This window comes from Drosophila melanogaster, chromosome X (genome assembly GCF_000001215.4).
Source record: "Drosophila melanogaster chromosome X".
NCBI lineage: Eukaryota > Metazoa > Arthropoda > Insecta > Diptera > Drosophilidae > Drosophila > Drosophila melanogaster.
In genome coordinates this window covers 12611805-12631339 of record NC_004354.4, presented here as the reverse complement: position 1 = coordinate 12631339, position 19535 = coordinate 12611805, and the positions used below count along the sequence as shown (strand labels likewise).

Below are 19535 nucleotides of genomic sequence, written 5' to 3'. Positions count from 1 at the left end.
TGATAAACGCTATATTGAGTACTATCTGAATGCCGTGATTCCTGAATTATAAATTTAAAGATTAGATATTAATGTTACTATCAACATAGATTTATACGTTCTATCCGGCCTAGAGCGTGCTCTCTATATTTTATGATTTTTATAACTACTATATATTTAATAATTCAATGTTTAATGATACCACAAATCACAAGACAATTCACTTTAAATAAAATCACACAAATGTTTGTTTTAAATTTATATTTAAAATATGTTTTCATATATAATAATGAATAAATAATAATGTTCATGACAGGAAATCACAATCGTAATTGTGATTCGTCAGAAGCCTCTATAACACGTCGTTGCAATTGGTCTATTTGGAATGGTGCATCTAAAAAGAAATATCCCAAGCTTCTTGGTATTTACAATAAACAGTAGTCTTCTATTGCAAAATGTTGTGGTGTCACGACTTGTTTTTAGCTTGCAGTGCAGCGTAGATCAACCACTCGCGGCCGCCAGGTTTCTGACATCGCTCCAAAAGCTTCTCCAGCTGGTGTGCCTGCTCCGCTAGCTGTTCCTCCTCCAGAATACCGGAAATCTCATGCAACAGCGCATGGCGTATTAACTGGGGCTCATCCTCGACAATGTAACGCTTAACGCAAGCAACCAGTTCTTCGAGATGCTCGTCTACAGCTCCCGGAAAGAGCTGATCCATGGCGGCGGCCAGGTTGAATAGGTATTCGCGATTGGGGCCACTGGGACCGGCCGAGCTGAAGATTTGCCTCGCAATACAGGGAACTTGCCACACATCACCAGCATAGGAATCGTTCGCCTGCGTGGCCACGTACATGATCACTTGGATGGGTTCTGCACCGTCAGTCGGATACTCGTGGAACTCCAAGCTGCAGCGCTCATACCCGTTCTTCTCCCGGTAATCCAGATGGTCCAACACAGCACCCTTTTGACTAGCAGCTATGCGATAGGCGACGCCATAGACACGATCCTGGGCGGGATCGCCTGGCAGCAGGGTGACCACGCGACCAGGACGTTCGGGAATACCCCGGTGATCGATGCTGTGCTGGTAGAAGCGACGCTTGAATCCCCAAACGAAGCCGCGTCGTCGGTCTATGTACGGGAAGTCCGTCTTCCATACCAACGACCCATAGCCAAAGATCCAGACATCCGCATCCGTGGCCGCCGGCGGCTCCAATTGATTGCTATTTTCGGTATCGAAAGTGCGTAGCATGGAGAATCCTTGTGTAAAATCCTGATCCGCTGACTTGCATCCATGTTCCCTGGGCTCCTCGATAACGTTCGCGAAGAACTCGGTGTATATGTTGCCGGGCAGCTGATCCGCCCTAGAACCACTGCTTCGCAGCTCCGTCAGGAAGTCCAACATCACCGGTGCTTCGTTAGCCAAAAAATTGTGAAAATTTTCAATTTCCTTTGGCAGCTTATCGTCTAAAGTTATCGACATCAGCTGTTCGATTCCCACAGGGCTGCCACGTAGCCTTGAGTTTTATATATATATTTTTAAATATTTATTACAAATATTAGATTTTATAGTTAAATATGTATTTTTATGTAATTGAACAATCATTTTATTTATGTAATAAACTAAAATGTTCATATGGTATGTTGTTAATATGTATATTTATATTTTTCGTTTTCCGTTACTTTTTTATGTTGCAACAATATAGCCTGGCCACCCTGCGCTCAGTTAAGGGAACAGCTGTTTGCCGCATTATCCATCCCGCTCACACTCGCGTCGCTGAACGAAGGAATAAACAAACCGATTTTGAATCGGAATTACCAGATAAATAACACCCCGGAAACCACACAACCCCCATCAAAATGTCCGGCAAGGACGATCGATCCAAGGAGTACGTGCAACGTAACCACTCACCTCGCAGTTAGCACCTAATAATAACAACCCATCCTTTACAGAAAGCGCAGGAACATGAAGCAGTACAATCATCACCATAAAAAGGATCAAGGGCGCTCCACCACATCGTCGGGATCGCCACCACCCACCTCCCGTCGCAGCATGGTTGATGTGGCGGACTCGAGCGATGAGCCAAGGTTGGCCAGGCGTGGCAATTGGCAGTCCAGTGGAGCAGGCCGCTCATCGTTGGCACCGCAACGGAACAGGGACATGCTGGACACCCTGCCCAGCGACACCGACGATGTGGAGCAATTGGGCCTGGATGGTGCACCCATCGATGAGAATGCCCGTGCCCAGTTACGAGCTGGCGATTTCCAGCAGCTGGCCCAGTTTCCCAGCCTCGGTGGCGGCCACTTCACCTTTGGGTCAGAGCGCGAATGGGCCAACGTGGCCGAGGGCCAGACCAAGCTACACACCAAGGCTGCCAGTGCTTACTTCACCCTGAACCTCACCCGCCTAAATGTGGGTCTGCAAACGATTCCGTTATACAAGCGTATGGATTATCCGGCGTCTTTGTTCACCCGCGCTCAGATTGCCGCCCAAGAGAAGGCCGCCGAACGGGCTGAGGCAGTTTACCAGCAGTGCATTCTGAAGGACGCCAATGGGGGCGCCAAGTCGCGAGCTCCCTCTGCTAAGTCCAATAAGGACGTTGCCCCTGCAGCGGCGGAAAAACCAATTGCTGCCTCAGCAGCTGAACCTGATGAACTTGACGAGCTATTGGCCATGACCGATACGCAACTGGATATAGGCTCTGGAACCATTACGATGCCAATGCCTATGGTGCAGCCGGCCACACCCTCATCGGCAGCAAGCAAAAACGGTGTGGAGGAATGGCTGGATTCCGTTTTGGATGAATAGTTACATAGTTCAGGAGGACTATTACCAGAGCTTTTTACGCTTACACGAAATATTCAAATCACTAAGTGCTTGCATTTTTAGAAGTAGCATCATTAAAATTGCAAAATCTAGAGTTTTCCTCGTAACTTTATAGTTAAAGCTAGAGCCTTTTTATTGTGTATAATAAAATCGTTGATTGCATATATATACGATGCGATTGTTTCTTGAAATAAGTTTCAAAGGTTAGGTTAAGTTATTGAAGATTTCAATTCTCTTCTCATCAAAGTATCTGAATTTATAACAGATTTCTTTGTTTCCGTTCGCTATTACTTACATTGTGGTCCACTTTTGCCTTGGTAACACTTAACCAAATGGCCATGCAAGAGCTGCATAAGCTCACATATGGACTCCAAAAGCACCAGGCGCTCATGCAGATGCCCCAAATCGTTGTTCTCCACCATCAGCGGACGCAGCTCATCAACGATCGCGATTAGCCAGCGAACTAATATCGAACAATCGTCCCTGGCCAGTTTCATATAATCCTCCGGCACATCGGTCTCCTGGCACAGTTGCTGGCCCTGGGCATTGAATGGTCCGATCAGCAGGATGCTGGATATCAAACGGACCACCAGGTGCAGGGAATGCAAATAGGATATTACATAAATATGCGGCTTCACCACGGCAACGACGAGCAGCAGTGTGTTAGCCGGACGCAATCGGTGCAAGTCCAGGCCCAAGTCCGACATATGATCCAACATGGCCCAGAGCAGACAGTTAGCCACAACGCTGGCCATTGTGCACAGCGGACTGGCCACGCGGCAGCCGAGGATCAGGTTGAGCATTGTGCTCGAACTCTGGATATCCAAGAGACCCAGGACATGGACGCATACCTGGTGGATCTGTTGGGCAAAGAAAGGGAAGGATCAAAAAATATATATTTCAAACATATATATGCTTACTCACATGGCTTTCCTCGGAGCATGCCATATAATTGAAGCACTTTTGCAGGAAAAGAGTTCTTTTCACCTGGGTGGCCGACGTGTCCTCATGATGGAGTAGATAAACCATCAAACCGCATACATACACCGCAGCCAGTTTATCTGCTCCGAATTGGATCCCCTCCTGGTTGAGCAGTTCATCAAAACCAGATATAATCTAACGGAACATGTGAATAAATTAGATAATGTGATTATGATATGAATATGGATCACCTCCAGAATATTGCCGGTGGCATAAATAAAGTAGCATTGTTCCCGAATCGCCGATCGACTCATAGTCTGACGCAGCTCTTCCAAACTGAATCCCTGGGGTCGCACCATGTGGCTCATGTTGTATTCTGCCATTTTATCTGAGGAAAAAGCTGGAAAAAGGGAGTTATGCATTACTTTTGAACAGGGAAAAGGCGCCTTCAAGGATTTGCTGCTGCTTCACCTTCTCCTCCTCCTTCTACAAATTAGTGACTGAAAGATATGATGTGTGCAAATAGCCAACGCTATTTTAATGAGCTCCACAACATTTTGACATGTTTTTCAAACACACTTGGCTGCCATCTTGGCCAAGCCGAGTACAGTGAAATCAGCAAGTGGGTACTTTTAATTGAAAAGTCTAGGAATTAACTATGAAGCTTTTGATTTGAATTCATGAACCTTGAACCTATGTACATCTTCCATGATTTAAAATTAATTTTTTGTAATAATATATTAAAATATTATAATTATATAGTTATGTTCATTTTTAGACAAAATACACTTTTGTGTTGAACTTCTAGTTGAATCGCATAAAATTGAAGGACTTAGAGGAGTCGCTGCTATCGGACGCTTACTGTAGTTATGATTTTTCCTGCCTGTGTGTGTGCCCGCCTTTGTTTGTGTGTATTTGTGCTTGTCCTTGCACTGCTTTCGAAAAGGCTGGCAAAATGCAAATGCACGCGCGATGTGCGCATTTTAGCATAAAAGTCACCTGGCCTCCGTTTCCGACTCCCACTTTTCCACCTGCCACGCCCATCGCCGCTTCAAGTTTCTTGCACACTTGGCGAATATCTGCTCATTATGCATTCATATTTCATATTTCGCAATTACTTGCTTTCACACACACACACACGCACGCAAACGAACTGGCGGTAAAAAGCGCAAGAGGTGCAAGCAAGATGGCCATAACAGCAGGAAACCGTTAAGTTTCTGTGTGTGTGTGTGTGTTTGTGCGTCCTTTGCTTGGTCTTTTCTTTCTGCTCTTCTGCTTTTTTATCGCCCCCTTTATTTTTTTGGGGCATTTTTTGCACAGATTCCTATTGAAATTTCCATATTCACATTTTAATTATGCGTCGGCATGAAAAGATTAACAACTTTTTTGCAATCTCTCTGTGTGTGTGTGTGTGTGTGTTATGCTCTCCTTTTTGTTTTTAATTATGCACATGTATTTGTTGATCAAATTTAAATGGCAAAGGGGTAGGCAACATATAACCCTCTCTTTCTGAACTGCTTGCAAACATAACCTCAATTTAGCTGCCACTGCTTGCGAAGCGATTGTATGCTAATCAACTGGGAACATCTATAGCATAATATGATCTATTATATCAGCGTCCAGCTAAAAATCTACGTCAAGTGTAAAAACCCAAGAATCCCCCTCTATTAAACGCAACAAAAGTGCTCAATTAGCGAGGGTTGTTCAGCAAGTTGAACGGGAAACGCAGACCAGGCCAATTACAGTCAAACATCCGTAAGTGGAAAAGATGCTTACATTTTTATTTTACTACAAGATTGAAAAGATGTTTACATTTTCCATTTGAGTATTTTTGCTCATCATAAGAAAAATTTTACTGTAGTTATTTATCTTACTTAAAAAAAAAAATGACAAGACTGGTATTATTATTTATGGAACCATCATTTGGAGGTTCAACTGTGCTAATAGATACTAACAATCATATCCGGTTCCCGTCGGATGGCGATGATAATAATAATCAAGATGGTGATGACAAGTGGCAAGTAGCTACCCTTTAATTTTTGAGGGTGGACCGAACTGATGAGCCGCTTGTGTGCGCTGTTTGTTGTAACCAATCTGTGCATTTTACGCCTAATTTAAGGCAAATTGTCCACCCCACTTGTCTCAACACTTTTGCAACCGAAAACCCTCCCCCATCCAACTAACTTTTTCATTTTTCGGTCTTCGAGGCCGCGGGGCCTGACAAAAGCCAACAGATTTTCATGTCATTATTTACTGATTTGTGGCATTTGAAAGGGAATCGGTTTTCGGGCTTAGGATTTGCGTTCTGTAACCACCCAGCGAACTTTTTGTTTACTAATGAAGTTGTTGTTTACACAATTGGAAAGTATGATGTATGTATACAAATGATAGCCACAGTGCAAGTGGAATCCAAACCGTTCCACCCACCAATTATCACGAAATGTCATCTGAGAATTAGCCACTTTTGCAAGACGCGACATAAGAAATCGAATAGACCCTTGCAAAGAAAATAAGTCTAATATTTCTGTCGGCCCTGATGATACTAAGCGAATTTCTTTCGGTAAGGTAAACATATTGATTTTCTATTAATTATATGCGTTGTGTAACTAGAAACAGTTTTAAAGAATTTGCAAGATGGGGGTAATGAAGAAAAAGTGCCCAAGTAATAAAGAATTTCATGTTTTACAGAGTTTCCTGTATGTATGTATATGTAAGTGCTGTGGCCAACTTTAACCTTTATTTAAACAGCTTAGGACTATTTTTGACCTTAAGATCAATATGCTCTAATAACTATATCATTAGCAATAAAAAAAAGATATACATAAATTTCCAAATATATAGATATAGATAGTTCTAGGAGCTTAGGAGCGTGAAAGAGAGTGATGACCTGGAAATTGCACCAAAGAAAAACTCAAAAAAGAAAGCTTTGGGATCTTTTTGATCAGTGCCAGAAGTTCAAGCGAATCCTTGAGATCAATATGCTCCTGGTGGGCACAAGCGAGAATGCTTTGAGATTCACTATATCATTAGCAATCAAACGAAAAGATACAAAAATTCTAAAATATCTAGATGCAGTTCGAGGAGCTCAGGAGTCTCATAAAGTTCATCCCCATGGATGGGGATCTCAAAGTTTATATACAAAAGGGGCAGGAATCGTAATGAATGTAATTAAAACTGGACATACCTGTACGTTTTGTATGAAATGTTTAGCTTGGCGGAAGAATACTTCACTTGTACAATGAAATTACTTCTCACTTCCTCGTCAATTATTAGCAAATTATCAAGGAGCTCACTAATATTTCAATGGGTATCTTTTTTATTCCGCTGACCACTATTCGCTTTTGCAACAAATTGCAACTGATCGATGGAAAGCCATAGTCAGTGGCTTTCCCTTAGCCATGGACTCTTAGCCAGAGGCAACCTGTATGGCTCAGTCGGGGTTCGAGGCTGAGACTGTGAGACGATTCGATTCGATTCGATCCGATTCGATTCAATCCACAGGTTCGATGGCCGCACAATGGGACACAATGCGGCAATTAGGCATAAAGATGCCAGATTTGAAATAAGCAAGTGTGGCACGGCCCGCGGCACAAACACAATTTCGGACGATTTTCCAAGCGGATAATGACAAACATTTTTAATCACAAAAACGAGACGAGAAACCACCACCGCCAATTGCAGTGGACGGGGGAAAACACAAATTTTCACACAATATGGCAAACATCTCGCAGCCATCCTCCAACCGGAAGTCAAGTGTGTCGAGTCCTTTTGCCCTGCCCATCCATGATGACATAATCGCCCCTCAACACAATCATTATGTCGAGAATTGCTGTTGCGGTTTCTCCGAACTTCACTTCTATTTTTTTTCCTTTATTTTTATATACATGCATATATATATATTTTTGTTTCTGCCCCGCGGATGGGCCACAGCAGGCTGGAATTTAAATTGAAATTGGTATATAATGGCAGGGAGTAACTGACAGTTCCTCCCCTGTGAGTAAAGTGAGTACATTCATGGCCAAAGTCAAGTGCCTTCTGTGGTAACTTTATTATTTTACAATACTTATGCGGCCCAAAACAATCATTACTTTAACAAGTCCAATTTGTTTAGATCTCAAGAATATTTATGTTGTATTTCTGACACCTTGCTATTTATTTACTTATTTATATATATATATATAATATAATTTTATGTTACGTGGGCTGCTTACCATTTTAAATGTATGAAGTAACAGAGGCAACAAATGTAAGATGGAAAGATGGAATTTGGAATTTGGAAATATAATTTAGATTTAGATTTGCTAATAGTTTTGGCTAGTCTTGAAGTTCTCGCGCCTCTTTAGTCGGCCAAACCCAAATTCATAATCACAGGCAAAAGTGCGCAGAAAAGTATGCTACACTTTTGGCACTAGCATTTTCTGTTGTTTTTTTTTCAAAGCTGCAAATTGTACGAACTCTTTAGTTTCGTAGTTTTCAGCCTGAATGCGAGCAAAAGCCGAAAAACTTTTCCCCACTCTCCCGGCTTTATTCCTTTTTTTTTTTAGTTGCAAAGTTCTCCAACGCCGAGAGCTTAATGCAATTAATAACTCATTAAATAAATACAAATCAAATTGAATGATGGCCAGCTCAAAGGAGAAGGGCTGGTGGAGCAGGAGGTGCCTTTGTGCTCAAAGGATGGCTGCGTAAAATGTACCAATTAAAAATGCCATTCAAATCTCAATGGCTGCGCAAATGAACCGCATGAATGTGAGAATTTGCGGTATCAAAAAAAAAAAAAAAAAACGCGAAGGAAACCGGTGAAAGAATCATCCATCATCTATCTGTATCTGCAAGTGGCTGGCATGATGGGGGTTAGCAGATGCATTTTATTCATTAGATTACATTCACATTTCATAGACGATTTCATGGCAACGTTAACTTGCTTGCCATCCCATTCGCCTTTGCCTTTCATTCGCATTTCAGCCATTTTTCCCGCATTTTTTCGCATTGCCCGCCTCGCTTCTTTGGCTTTTCCGTTTTGTTTCCGGTGGCTCCCATCAAGTATCTTTTTAATTAGCGTTCTGTGCCGCTCTGCACCACTTGAAAACTACTACCCGTTCCACGTCGTCTGCCCCTATATCATCATGCCATATCCTCGTTGGGTTGGCTTGGGTTGGGTTGGCGTTAGCTGGTGTCCTATGGTATGGCATACACTATGGCATGGTTATACTATATCCATCTAGACCTCTCTCTCGCTCGTTAACTCACTCACCGCAGATTCAATTTGTGGCTAAACATTTCTCCTCCTTTTTGTGTAGCGAGCTAAATGGGCATGAAAATATAACTGTAGCTACAGACGATCCTCGATGGAAAGAACTGAATAAGCAAAATAATTCTTATATATCTACGCTAGTTAATTTTTTTTTTTTAATATTTTTTCATAGTATTTGTCTGCCCATATGATGGTACAGTGTGGAAGCTACACTCATTTCGAGACAGAACTAGTTGCGAATTATAAGAGATCTTCACACTCAGTTATTGAAATAAGTCATCTGCAAAATATATGCATACGCTCTTGTTGTTGTTTGTTGCATTCTCCTTCATATATCACATTGCATGATTGTTGCATGCTCTATGTTGTATATCTGTTTCTTATCGAAATGTCCTTAGATGTAGGTTTCTTTTCAGTTTGTGCTAGGGAATCCCTACTGTATATGACGGTGCTATCGCATCCTCGTTTGCCAGGACGCACTGCTGCCATCTCTTTCTGTCGCACGCCCCCGCTCATGCGCTCTCTGCGCTCCGTTGGCCCGTTATAATTGCGACCAGAGTTGTTGCTTGTTTTCCGGTTGGCTGCTTCATCCTTCCTCTCTTTCTCACTCTATATCGCCCTCTCTCTCACAGCTCCATGCAAATAATATATATAGAGTGGATCTATATACATATGTAGCTGTAGACGCGATATCCTGCCCGTTGGGTGGGCATATGTCGCGGGCTATTTGCTATATAGCGACAAATTGATATCGTTTTGTGCGATTCGCTCAAGTTGATTTTCAAGCATGACTCACAGCTCACCGATTTGCAGATACGCAGATGGGCGAGCGGCATTTAACCGATACGTTGCATTCGATTCCTTTGTGAATTATTAAATATTAAATTGCAGCCAACACAGCACATGTATAAAAGACTTTTGGTAAAATTGAACAATCGGTAACGATCGATTTTAGTGATCGATCATTATCGTTTCTCAAATTTATCGGAAGTTGAACGTTTGATTTGTTATTCGCAAATGGAGCTTAATTCTGTAACAAAACCAGTAAAGTAAATAAGACCTATTATTTATACTAGTTAGCTTTGATTAAGTTTTTTTATAATTAATTTCAATTAGATCACCTCCCAAGTGAAAACGCTTAAAGACTTGCAATTGAATGTTTATTCTGGCCAAAAAAAAATTCCATAGAGTGCGATGTGAAAAAAAAAATTTTTTAGTTTTATAATACAATTAATTAATTCGACTACGCTTATTTTTATGATTATATTGTTAAGTACGTATTATAATAATAATATCGGGTATGCTTGGTAAATATCAGCACATCGCTTGACTTTCATTAATTTGTCCCGATCGGTTATTGCACAAAAACGGTTTTCTTCATACGCATTATATACACAGGCAGCTGGGGAAAATGGTATTATGGGAGAGTTTGGGGCGTGGCTCCTACATGGGACATCCGTGGACATAGCCGACATTACGGAAAATGGCCGCCGCTGCGGCGGAAGTGAGAAAATTGCAAGGATTGCTGGCAGCCGCTGCAGCAGCGGCGGCGGCACTAAAAGAACTGCTCAGTCCGCTGGGACAGCAGCCGAGTCCGCCCGCACCGCCGCCATCCTGGACCACAAAATCCTTCTCCATGGTCGCCTGATGACGCAGCTGCTCCAGACGCAGTTGATTCTGTCGCTTCCATTTGGTCCTGCAATGGAAAAGGCAAATGAAGCGCTTACAATCGTTGCCACACGGTTAGAATTGAATATGGGATCACTTTAGCGTGATTGTACCAATAAATTCTATATTTTTTTAGTAATCTTACTCAACATAAAATTGGCTTTGGTAAACTATAATAACAAGCCATTATTAATATTAATATGTATATACTTAAAAATACAATTTGTACTGCGCAAAATACAAGGTTTTGCGTTGCCAGACGTTTGCGATCGGTTGAAGCACTATGAGCGCAACTGTACTTACTGCAATTTAAAATAGTGAAACAAAATCAAATAGTTCATTATTCTATCCGCGAATGGAAGATATTTGATTCTTTTCTAATCAAAACTTATTGTTTCATTATCCATTATCGTTTTAATTTAAAAAGCAATTAATAAAGTGGCTCCTTTCCAACTTGGGGATTTGCTCTCGATCAACACTCACCGGCGATTCTGGTACCAGGTTTTCACCTGCGTCTCGGACAGATTGAGCGTTTCGGCCACATCGCTGCGATCGGCCACGCTCAGGTACTTCTGGCACCGGAACTTCCGCTCCAAGTAGGCGAGCTGGGCGTGGGTGAAGGCGGTTCGGCGGCGTCGCGGCTTCCGGCCACTTTTGCTCAGCTGCAGCTTGTGCTCCGCATAGCCGCCACTTGTACCGCCACCGGATCCCGGGCCACTGCCACCGTTGGCATCCCGATCCCCATTGGCACCACTGGCCGCCGCTGCCAGGAGTCCAGCAGCCACGCCCGCCGCCGCTGCAGCGGCGCTCAGTCCGCTGGCTACTCCTCCTCCACCACCACCACCTCCGCCACCACCCGATCCTGTGCCAGAGCCGGGGCCCCTTGTGGCCGATAGGCAGGACTCCACACTGGATTCGTCGTGGTGGGTGAATCTGCGGTGATGGTGCGACAGCAGTAGCTCCTGCTGGCAGCCCGCAGCCGTCGAGTCCGGCGTAGATCGATCCTCAATGTCTATATCCGAATCGTCGTTGGAGAGCTCCAGTTCTGGAAATAGGAAATCAAAGGGAGGATTATTAAAATGTAGTTGCACTTGTTAGATTATCCCAAAGACATCCTGTTTTTATATGCAAACAATAGGCTTTCTACTCATTTAAAAATTTTCAAAATTTGATTGACCACGACTCGTGGATTCAATTGGAGTGCAGAGTGCAGGCCGAGTGTCAAGTGGACGCCGGTATAAAGATACCGACTTTAAGACACTGTTGCCTGTTTTCAGGCGCAGCGTGGCACTAATGCGTTCAACCTCTTCTTTTCGCGCGTGCAACCACTTCCGGTCGAGAAGCGACCTGGGAAACCCATTGCTACACCACACCACACCACACAATGCAATAGACAATCGCATTGGATGAAGTGCTATCAAATCGGATGGGAGAATCAAGTGGGCGTTGGTCCGTTTGGATGATGGGGCGGCGAATCGGATGAGTTGCAATTTGCAGCAATCAACATGTTATTTATATCCGTCGCACATACATACATCGCATCCTGAACACAATCCCAAATCGGACTCGAATCCGGACTCGAAAATCGCACGCTGCGGGCTGCCTGATTAAATTCACGTGTCGACGAGCTCTCAATTGTTTTTCCTATTGGAATTTACATGGTCTGCTCCACGCTGCACTGAGAGAAATATTTCGCTTACAAGTACTTACTTACTTTCTTAAACAAAATCAAAAGAAAACTTTTTCGTACTATTTATATCGGAATAAAATACGTTTTCAATGCCATTTATATATTTATTTTCTATTTATAAAAACCAGAGTTATATTGGAAAAAAATAGAAACCTTTTAACACTCGACCAACTTTTGCACATTATGAATACAATTTCTCAATTTTTTTGCCCAGTGGCGCTTACTTAACACTCAACTTTTTAGAAGAACATAATTTTCGATTCGCCACAGGCGCTCACGTGTGTTCGCCCAGCAAGGATTCTTCTATGTTTTCTGCCCACTTTCTGGAGTGCCAACTGAACGGGCGGAAATTATTTTTATATTTGTGTATTTTAACCCCAAATGGGTTTCGACATCTGATTCCATTTATAACGATTTGCGCAGACAGGACGGAAGGGTAGATGGTGGATATACATATGTATTGTACATATGTCTATGCATGTGAGGGGATATTCAATTATGTGTGGATATCCTGGGGAGCGTCTCGAGTGAGTTCTTTCATTTTTCTCGAAAAGTCACGTCGTATCAATTTGCGGCACAATTGCCATTTAATAGGCACTTGAACTGTGAGACACACATCTGAAGATTGAAGACAGGCGAAAGCCGGTGACTTGTCGTATTGGATGGAGAAAGTGGGTGAAATGGGCTCGCATGTGCCGGCAATTTGGACATTGGAATAACGTATGTGTGTCCTAATAATATACAAATTTCTTTTTTTTTTTATTTATCCATGCCGTTACTAGCATTGATTTTAGGCAAAATCGAAACGTAAGGTATACTTGCAGTGAAAGTTTCATTTTCATCCTCTCTAACTGACAGCAATTAGCCTCTAAATAGTTGTAATTGTTGAGCTAAACTTTATTTAATGTCATGCCTAATTAGAGGATAACACATGCAGTTGGCACAAACCAACCAAAAAACAAAGCATACGTAAGCGGGCACCGCAGGCGGTACACTGCGAAAAAATGTAAAGAGCCATTTAAATCGAATGTGGAATGAGTATATTAATCTATGCATATTTTTTATATATATATCCTTAATAATTTATTTTTTCTTTAGTACTTGAAGATGACTTTTGTGTTATTATATTTTCTTGACTCAAAGTTAACACTAGTAAAGATCACGATTCGATTTGTTCTGTGTACTTGTGCGAGGATGCAAAAGCATTTGTCATGACTGAGTTTTCAGTCCCATTTGCATTCGCATCCACCACGACATTTTCCCTTTCGGTTTCCGATCCCCTGGCTAAAAACAATTAAAGTGCTCGTACGTGACAAATTGCTTGAGCGCAGGTTACGAATAAAGCAGTGTCAACAGCAACAAAAATACTATTAACTGCCAAACTCACACAGTCAGAAAATATGGCTATAAAGTATATCAAAAAATATATGGAAAATGACAATAATTAGCAAATCTATTGAAATCTTAAATTTTCCAGAAGCTAACATATTTTTTGATATATATAAATATAAAACAAAATCAAGATATCGTATTGAAAAATAATATTTTTCGGTGCAAGCAAGCAGTGCACAAATAAATTACTGCCTGAAGCTGTGGTTTTTGTTGTTTCCACTCAACCCCTCTCGCTCACCCGCTGTCTAGCCATCCCACTCGCTCTCATCGCCATCTCACTCACACCGCTAAAAGTTTTTGTTTTTGCGATAATTGAGCAAAGTGTGAGATTTAAATGCCACAGGCGGGTGAAAAAAAAAAAACAGATGACAGAATTGGGGGCGTCAAAAGAGAGTGAGCAAGGCAATTTGTCAGTGGTTTTAGCCAAAAACTCCCCTTATTTACCCCTCAGCCAACAGCAAAACATCAAAGAACGGGAGATTGGAACAATGAGCAGGCTAATTGGCCAAAAAAGGCGTTTATATTATGTATGTTTATTTCACATGTGTGGGTGTATGCAAAATGATAGGTTATATTTAATTACATGGAAGTCTTGTTATTTACAATTAGTATGGAGCTACGAAATTGTTTGTTTTGAAAAATATATCTATTATTAGCAGAGAACTGATATAAACTAGATATTCCTTTTTACAAATAATATCTAGTTAAGGAAACAAATTATTATCAATAAAGGAATATATTTATTTTGATACTTGTTATAGTAGCAGAATTGTTATGGTTTCATAGATATATCATATAGTCGATAAATATGGTAAATGATATACCTCAAAGGACTTAAATGGTACAAAATATTTTCAAAACTTACCCGAATCTGTTTGTCGTCGATTAATCAAATCGCCCAGAAGATCGCGTATTAAAAAAGATTTTGAGCTCTGCATTTTGATGGATCTGCAGTCCTTATGGCAAAAGCGGTGCTTAAGTGTGTTTGTTTTAGATCAGATTTTCAAAGTAACTGGCACATTTGAAACATTTTGCACTAGAAATCCCGTTGCAACAATAACAAAAATTAATCCGTTGTCCTTGTTTATTTGTTAAGTGGCTTTGAAGGCTTTTATTTGATGATCCCTTTTTATTTTATCCTTTGGCGTTTGGCCGACGGCAGTGCTGTGCAAATTTAGCGATTATAATTGCGCCTTCGATCTGTTCTACGCGTAATCGAATTTTCCAGTACGAAACACGCACACACACATTCACACAGACAGACGGACAGAAAGTAACTGTAACTGAACCGCTAAGCGCCGAGTCAAATGAACAACTGAAATGCGAAACGTCGAACGTTTATTAATCCTTTTAGCGAACATCGCCAGGATTCACCCCTCACACACACACACACACAAGTGAATTACGCGGATTTGTTGCTGTAAACGGGACAGTTTAGCGCCCACGTCGACGTCGACGTTTGCAGAGGAAAAGTCCAGCAACAACAACAGCAAAATGAGTGAAAAAAAATGTAGCTACAAAAAGGAAACTTTCGCAATGGCCGCTGCCATTTAACCGTTATTTAATCAGTTGCCTTAGACACACAGCATCAACAAAACAGCAGCATGCCATCCCGCTCGCTCACCGACTTCCGCTGTCCCGTTAGCCATTTTGTTTGCCGTTAGCCCGGTGGGAGAGCAGGTGGACAACAGCTTGCTGTCTCTCTCTTCGCCCAGGGTTGCCGCCGCGCCATTGGCTGTCATTCTGGGCCACCCCTAAATGGCCCGGGGAAAAAAGCAACCCTTAAAGCTCTCGCATTTCCTTGGCCCAGTCTAATGTCGCCTTTGAAATCTGCGTCAGTCGCACGAGTTACGAGCTCTAAAACGCACCAAAGTGGTATGTAAAAAGGTAAAAGGACCAGAAATCAACGAAACACCGTCGGCGAGTTGGCAACTCTGTTCGATGTCCGTAAGGATTTAAAATCACCCATTTTGAATATTTAGTGAGTAAGTATTGTGGCATACACACTATATATGCAAACTTTTATTCCATTAATCATAAGTTTGCTGCTAACTAAAAATGGGCATAAAACACTTCATAGGGTTATTATTTCTACACAATATTTCAAATATTGTTTTATTATTAACTACAACTACATTTATTAGCTGATGCTTTCAGCGATTCATGTTAAAGTTCCACTAAGTGATATGCAAGTGGCTTGCTTCGACTTCTAAATCTAATAGCTAATCTAATAGCAATCCCAGTGTTTCAGCCGGTTCTCCTGGTTAGGAATGTGTCTTATTTATCAGTTCTAGATTTGGGATCATCGATAAGATCTAGGGCACTTATAGCTGCTCCCAGCAGATGAATGGAACCGGTGACGAGGACCTCTAGTTGTCCCTCATTGTCTGTGGCTTGTGGAAATCTTTGCCTGATGGCAGTAAAAGCGTCGGTTAGCGTATTATACACCTGACCCACATCTTTTTTTTGCTCCGTTGCGCAGAGGTCACTCCAAGCTGAGGCAATGATCCTCGCCCGATTCAATTGCATTTCGGGACTAAAACGAACCATCACCTGGCTGGGAGCATTTGGCGTTGAGGTGGCCAAATTGGGCACAAAGCAGACCATGTCAAAGTCACAGGTGCGGTTGAGTAGCTTTAGCAGAGGTGCGAAACCGGATTCTCCGGTGCGATTAAAGATCAGAATCTTTGGATTGACACTGCAAATGAGGAAGTCAATCGAATCAGTTATGTATTATAGGACCATCTCCTCCTACTCCGCTCACCTGTCTCGCACGTTTTTTTCAAACCAGTCCGTGCACACTTCCATGCTTTCCAGAGTGTGAGCTCCGTCCAGATGTAATCGCATCCCGTGCCATTCGATTAGCTGGCACCGACCGGGCCAGTGGGTGCTAATCAGTCCGTCCAGCAGCTGTGGATCCATTTTCACCTCGTTGGGAGTGTGCTGCTGTTTTCCCGACTGCGACAACCAATCTTGGGCCAATTGAATGGCCAATGAGCCATTTAGGCGAATTAAGTTACTGAAGGTCTGCCAAATCGGAGCATATGCCTTCGATCGAAAGTAATCCTCGGTGGGTGGAACCTCATAGAGCGTGGCCGAGTGCTCCTTTGTCCGCTGACGTATCACCTCCAGGCATTCCGGCTGAGTGACATGGGTAAAGACATGCGATCCGGTCTTGATGATGCCCGCCTTCTGCCAGGCAATTTCCGGCAGTGTGCGTCCCAAGAGCTCCGTGTGCTCCAGTCCCAGCGATGTGATGCCCACCGTGCGTACATTTCTTACGATATTCGTACAATCGTGCTCACCACCGATGCCCACTTCCAAAACGACCACATCCACATTCTCTGCGACGAAAACATGAAATCCCAAGATGGTCAGGAACTTAAAGTAGGCGGGCATGTCGTGATCATGTTCCCGCAGATCCCACAGACGGTTGTAGACCTTCCAGAACTGCTCCGTGAACTTATCCTTGGACAACAACTGGCCATCGATACGTATCCGCTCGTTCGTGAAGAGGATGTGGGGAGAACTGAAGAATCCCGTGCGGAAACCTTGATGGCGAAGCAGAGATTCCGTCAAGGCGCAGGTGGAGCCCTATATGAAGACGTATTCATCATCATTAATAACAATAAAACTTAAAACTTAAAAACTTAAAGGGAAGTCGTATTGGCAATTTATGTGAATTTCATTATTTCTATGGTATTTTTCTGAATTAAAAGGTATGTTGGAAGCCCAGCAACTTTTTCATTCAAATAGTCAAGTGCTAAATTATCAGAATTCTAATCCACTTTAACAACGATTTTATCTGATTATGTTAGTTATCTATGGACGTGTCCCATTAACCAGTACAAAAACGTGCAAATAAAAAGCAGAGAAGTCAAGGCTGAAATTATGGAGAAACTGAAATTTGAAACAAAAAACATTTGAGAGATTACAATGGACAATATGATACTCCTCTTACATACAAACTAGCCAGGGAGTACGAATTTAGATTCATTATATAGAAAGGAATTAATTACCCAAACCAAAAGAAGATAATGATATTATTTAAAGTTCTCGAAATGAATGTAAATTAAATATTAACTGCAATTATATTGATATACATATGTATATGTACATATACCCGTCTGATAGACGCATAAAGGGTATCAAAAACCCAAACAGATTGATCAAAACAAATATCAAATTGGAACCTAAACAAATCTAATCAGCAACTGAGCGATTAGCAACCTCGCCACAATTCTCTGATTGGAAGAAACAAGAGCTCAACGCACGAGAGAGCAAAGCCAAGAGAACCATAAGAAAACAGGTTGAAGCCATTGATATACCTTGCCCTTGGTGCCGGCCACATGGATGAAGGACAGTTGCTCTACAGTTTCCAGCGGCAGACCACTCCGCTCCAGATATTTAATGGTATCCGCTTTGGTATCCACACGGGAATTACTCATTGAATTCCTTATGGCAGCATCGTTCGATTGCAGGGAATTTAACTGCTTAATGGCCAACTGAAAACGGTAGGAAATTAATTAATTAATAACAAACGAATTTGGTATTTAGCTGGGTCAGCATGACATATAGAAACATTTCACACTGAAGATGAAACATTTGCTACTGTAATACCAAATTTCATATTAATCACACACATAATTCTGAAAACACATGAATGGTTTTTATTATTTAGATTTAGAATAATCTCATTTTTGAAATCGAAAAGATAATGCTACGATTGTGAAATCAAAGGTATGATATTAATAAGTAATAGGTAATAAAACTATGACAAAGTAATTAAAAATTGTATCTGTTGGTTTCCAACTTGGGACTTGGGAATTGTTTTAGATTTACCTCAAAGGCTGCATTTGTATCCTTGTTATTGTTATCGCTGCTGCATTGGATATTGCCCGAGACATGATTTCCATTAATACTCTGCTGTGGTGGATTAAGTACGCGTTCCGCCAGGCTAACACCCGATCGGAATGCCGCCAGGTGCTGGATGCGCTGCATTTTCACTGTACTGAGGTTGGTCACCGTACTGTAGGTGCTCATTCTACTACAGTGGGAGCTCTCTCTACTGACGACCAGTGATCTGGGCTTGCGACTCTGTCGAACTAAGTAGCGCAACAGACAAGCAGCCATATCAATAGAGCCGGAATCGTAGACCTCCGACGAACGGCTCTTCGGCTCACTCGTAGTTTTCACTCACAGGTGATTGAGCGGTGGTATCTAATGACAAAAAAAAAACTGGTAAATAAACAAAATCTAATCGGCACGGAAACAGCGTTAAAATTGGGGTAGATCATATGCGACAGGCGCGCGTGTGCGTGGCTTGTAAATTGTAGGCTAGAGCAATTGACCGATAAGACTTTTTATACGCACAACACATCTAATTATAATAACTGATAACATCTAGTTACAAAATGTGCGTATTCAAATATTGCGCCACAAAATGTATAACGGGGAGTTGCTATCGTTTGCGATAAATAGATATACAAGCTCGATAACAAAAACATCGCGCACACACCTACGCAGCCTTCGACCCACACGCTGTGCAAATAAACATTGCTTATTATGTTCATTAGAATGAGCAAATAAAACTTGTTTTGACTTCCAGGTGATTTCGCACTCACTCGATTAGCAATCTGTTTAATTAACGCACTATTTGTGTTGCAATGAAATCAACGTAACAGCAAAACCATAAAACATGCGAGCACAACAACACAAAATAACATGAGTACAGCGAACAGCTGTTTCAGCGACATGCATGCCAAGGTGGCAATTTTCGAGGCGAATCTAGCTAATGAAAAATCTCAAAC

The 19535-nt window shown here is 42.0% G+C and overlaps 5 protein-coding genes, 1 long non-coding RNA gene and 1 other non-coding gene across 12 annotated transcripts; 2 read left to right on the top strand and 5 right to left on the bottom strand.

Annotated features, from left to right (window-relative positions):
- Nucleotides 1–228: 228 nt before the first annotated feature.
- CG2540 (uncharacterized protein) lies at nt 229–1462 on the bottom strand. The gene has a single exon (NM_132590.3). The coding sequence runs from the start codon at nt 1379–1381 to the stop codon at nt 446–448; it is 936 nt and encodes a 311-aa protein (NP_572818.1). The 5' UTR covers nt 1382–1462; the 3' UTR covers nt 229–445.
- A 237-nt stretch (nt 1463–1699) lies between these two features.
- Nucleotides 1700–2970, top strand: Aven (Apoptosis and caspase activation inhibitor). Of its 2 annotated transcripts, none has more exons than NM_001298233.1 (2): nt 1700–1865; nt 1930–2970. In NM_001298233.1, the coding sequence occupies exons 1-2, from the start codon at nt 1837–1839 to the stop codon at nt 2783–2785; spliced, it is 885 nt and encodes a 294-aa protein (NP_001285162.1). In that variant the 5' UTR covers nt 1700–1836; the 3' UTR covers nt 2786–2970. The 2 variants fall into 2 exon arrangements, with proteins under 2 accessions (NP_001285162.1, NP_572817.1); NM_132589.2 differs by having other exon boundaries at nt 1742–1865.
- Nucleotides 2895–7048, bottom strand: CG15728 (uncharacterized protein). 2 transcript variants are annotated; one of them, NM_001258714.1, is made up of 4 exons: nt 6909–7048; nt 3976–4124; nt 3728–3919; nt 2895–3663 (listed from the first exon to the last, which is right to left on the bottom strand). In NM_001258714.1, exons 2-4 carry the CDS (start codon nt 4105–4107, stop codon nt 3091–3093), a joined length of 897 nt encoding a protein of 298 aa, NP_001245643.1. In that variant the 5' UTR covers nt 4108–4124; nt 6909–7048; the 3' UTR covers nt 2895–3090. The 2 variants fall into 2 exon arrangements, with proteins under 2 accessions (NP_001245643.1, NP_572816.1); NM_132588.3 differs by lacking the exon at nt 6909–7048 and adding an exon at nt 4196–4247 and having other exon boundaries at nt 2917–3663.
- Nucleotides 7049–8568: 1520 nt separating this feature from the next.
- On the bottom strand, nt 8569–9128 carry lncRNA:CR44568 (long non-coding RNA:CR44568). Its single transcript, NR_123885.1, has one exon. It is a non-coding gene; the product is annotated as a long non-coding RNA:CR44568 (long non-coding RNA).
- A 995-nt stretch (nt 9129–10123) lies between these two features.
- Nucleotides 10124–15024, bottom strand: CG11085 (uncharacterized protein). The gene is made up of 3 exons (NM_132587.4): nt 14591–15024; nt 11127–11688; nt 10124–10671 (listed from the first exon to the last, which is right to left on the bottom strand). Exons 1-3 carry the CDS (start codon nt 14661–14663, stop codon nt 10419–10421), a joined length of 888 nt encoding a protein of 295 aa, NP_572815.3. The 5' UTR covers nt 14664–15024; the 3' UTR covers nt 10124–10418.
- Nucleotides 15025–15559: 535 nt separating this feature from the next.
- On the top strand, nt 15560–19232 carry asRNA:CR45621 (antisense RNA:CR45621). 3 transcript variants are annotated; one of them, NR_123882.1, is made up of 2 exons: nt 15560–15710; nt 17544–19232. The 3 variants fall into 3 exon arrangements; NR_123883.1 differs by having other exon boundaries at nt 17544–18163; NR_123884.1 differs by lacking the exon at nt 17544–19232 and adding an exon at nt 16543–17362.
- Fpgs1 (Folylpolyglutamate synthase 1) lies at nt 15810–19473 on the bottom strand. Of its 2 annotated transcripts, NM_132586.2 has the most exons (5): nt 19350–19473; nt 18568–18945; nt 18054–18230; nt 16490–17319; nt 15810–16423 (listed from the first exon to the last, which is right to left on the bottom strand). In NM_132586.2, the coding sequence occupies exons 2-5, from the start codon at nt 18856–18858 to the stop codon at nt 16003–16005; spliced, it is 1719 nt and encodes a 572-aa protein (NP_572814.1). In that variant the 5' UTR covers nt 18859–18945; nt 19350–19473; the 3' UTR covers nt 15810–16002. The 2 variants fall into 2 exon arrangements, with proteins under 2 accessions (NP_572814.1, NP_001285161.1); NM_001298232.1 differs by lacking the exon at nt 19350–19473 and having other exon boundaries at nt 18568–18832.
- Between the last annotated feature and the right edge of the window lie 62 nt (nt 19474–19535).

Excerpts from the sequence above, each read along its gene's own strand:
- Fpgs1 (NM_132586.2), bottom strand. The coding sequence starts at position 18,858 with ATGGCTGCTTGTCTGTTGCGCTACTTAGTTCGACAGAGTCGCAAGCCC. Across the intron at positions 18,231-18,567 it reads ATACAAATGCAGCCTTTGAG|TTGGCCATTAAGCAGTTAAA; the intron begins GTAAATCTAAAA and ends TACCGTTTTCAG. Across the intron at positions 17,320-18,053 it reads TGGCCGGCACCAAGGGCAAG|GGCTCCACCTGCGCCTTGAC; the intron begins GTATATCAATGG and ends GTCTTCATATAG.
- CG2540 (NM_132590.3), bottom strand. The coding sequence starts at position 1,381 with ATGTTGGACTTCCTGACGGAGCTGCGAAGCAGTGGTTCTAGGGCGGAT.
- CG15728 (NM_001258714.1), bottom strand. The coding sequence starts at position 4,107 with ATGGCAGAATACAACATGAGCCACATGGTGCGACCCCAGGGATTCAGT. Across the intron at positions 3,920-3,975 it reads CCACCGGCAATATTCTGGAG|ATTATATCTGGTTTTGATGA; the intron begins GTGATCCATATT and ends ATGTTCCGTTAG. Across the intron at positions 3,664-3,727 it reads CATGCTCCGAGGAAAGCCAT|ATCCACCAGGTATGCGTCCA; the intron begins GTGAGTAAGCAT and ends TTTGCCCAACAG.
- Aven (NM_001298233.1), top strand. The coding sequence starts at position 1,837 with ATGTCCGGCAAGGACGATCGATCCAAGGA. Across the intron at positions 1,866-1,929 it reads AAGGACGATCGATCCAAGGA|AAAGCGCAGGAACATGAAGC; the intron begins GTACGTGCAACG and ends CATCCTTTACAG.
- CG11085 (NM_132587.4), bottom strand. The coding sequence starts at position 14,663 with ATGCAGAGCTCAAAATCTTTTTTAATACGCGATCTTCTGGGCGATTTG. Across the intron at positions 11,689-14,590 it reads TCGACGACAAACAGATTCGG|AACTGGAGCTCTCCAACGAC; the intron begins GTAAGTTTTGAA and ends TCCTATTTCCAG. Across the intron at positions 10,672-11,126 it reads ACCTGGTACCAGAATCGCCG|GACCAAATGGAAGCGACAGA; the intron begins GTGAGTGTTGAT and ends TTTCCATTGCAG.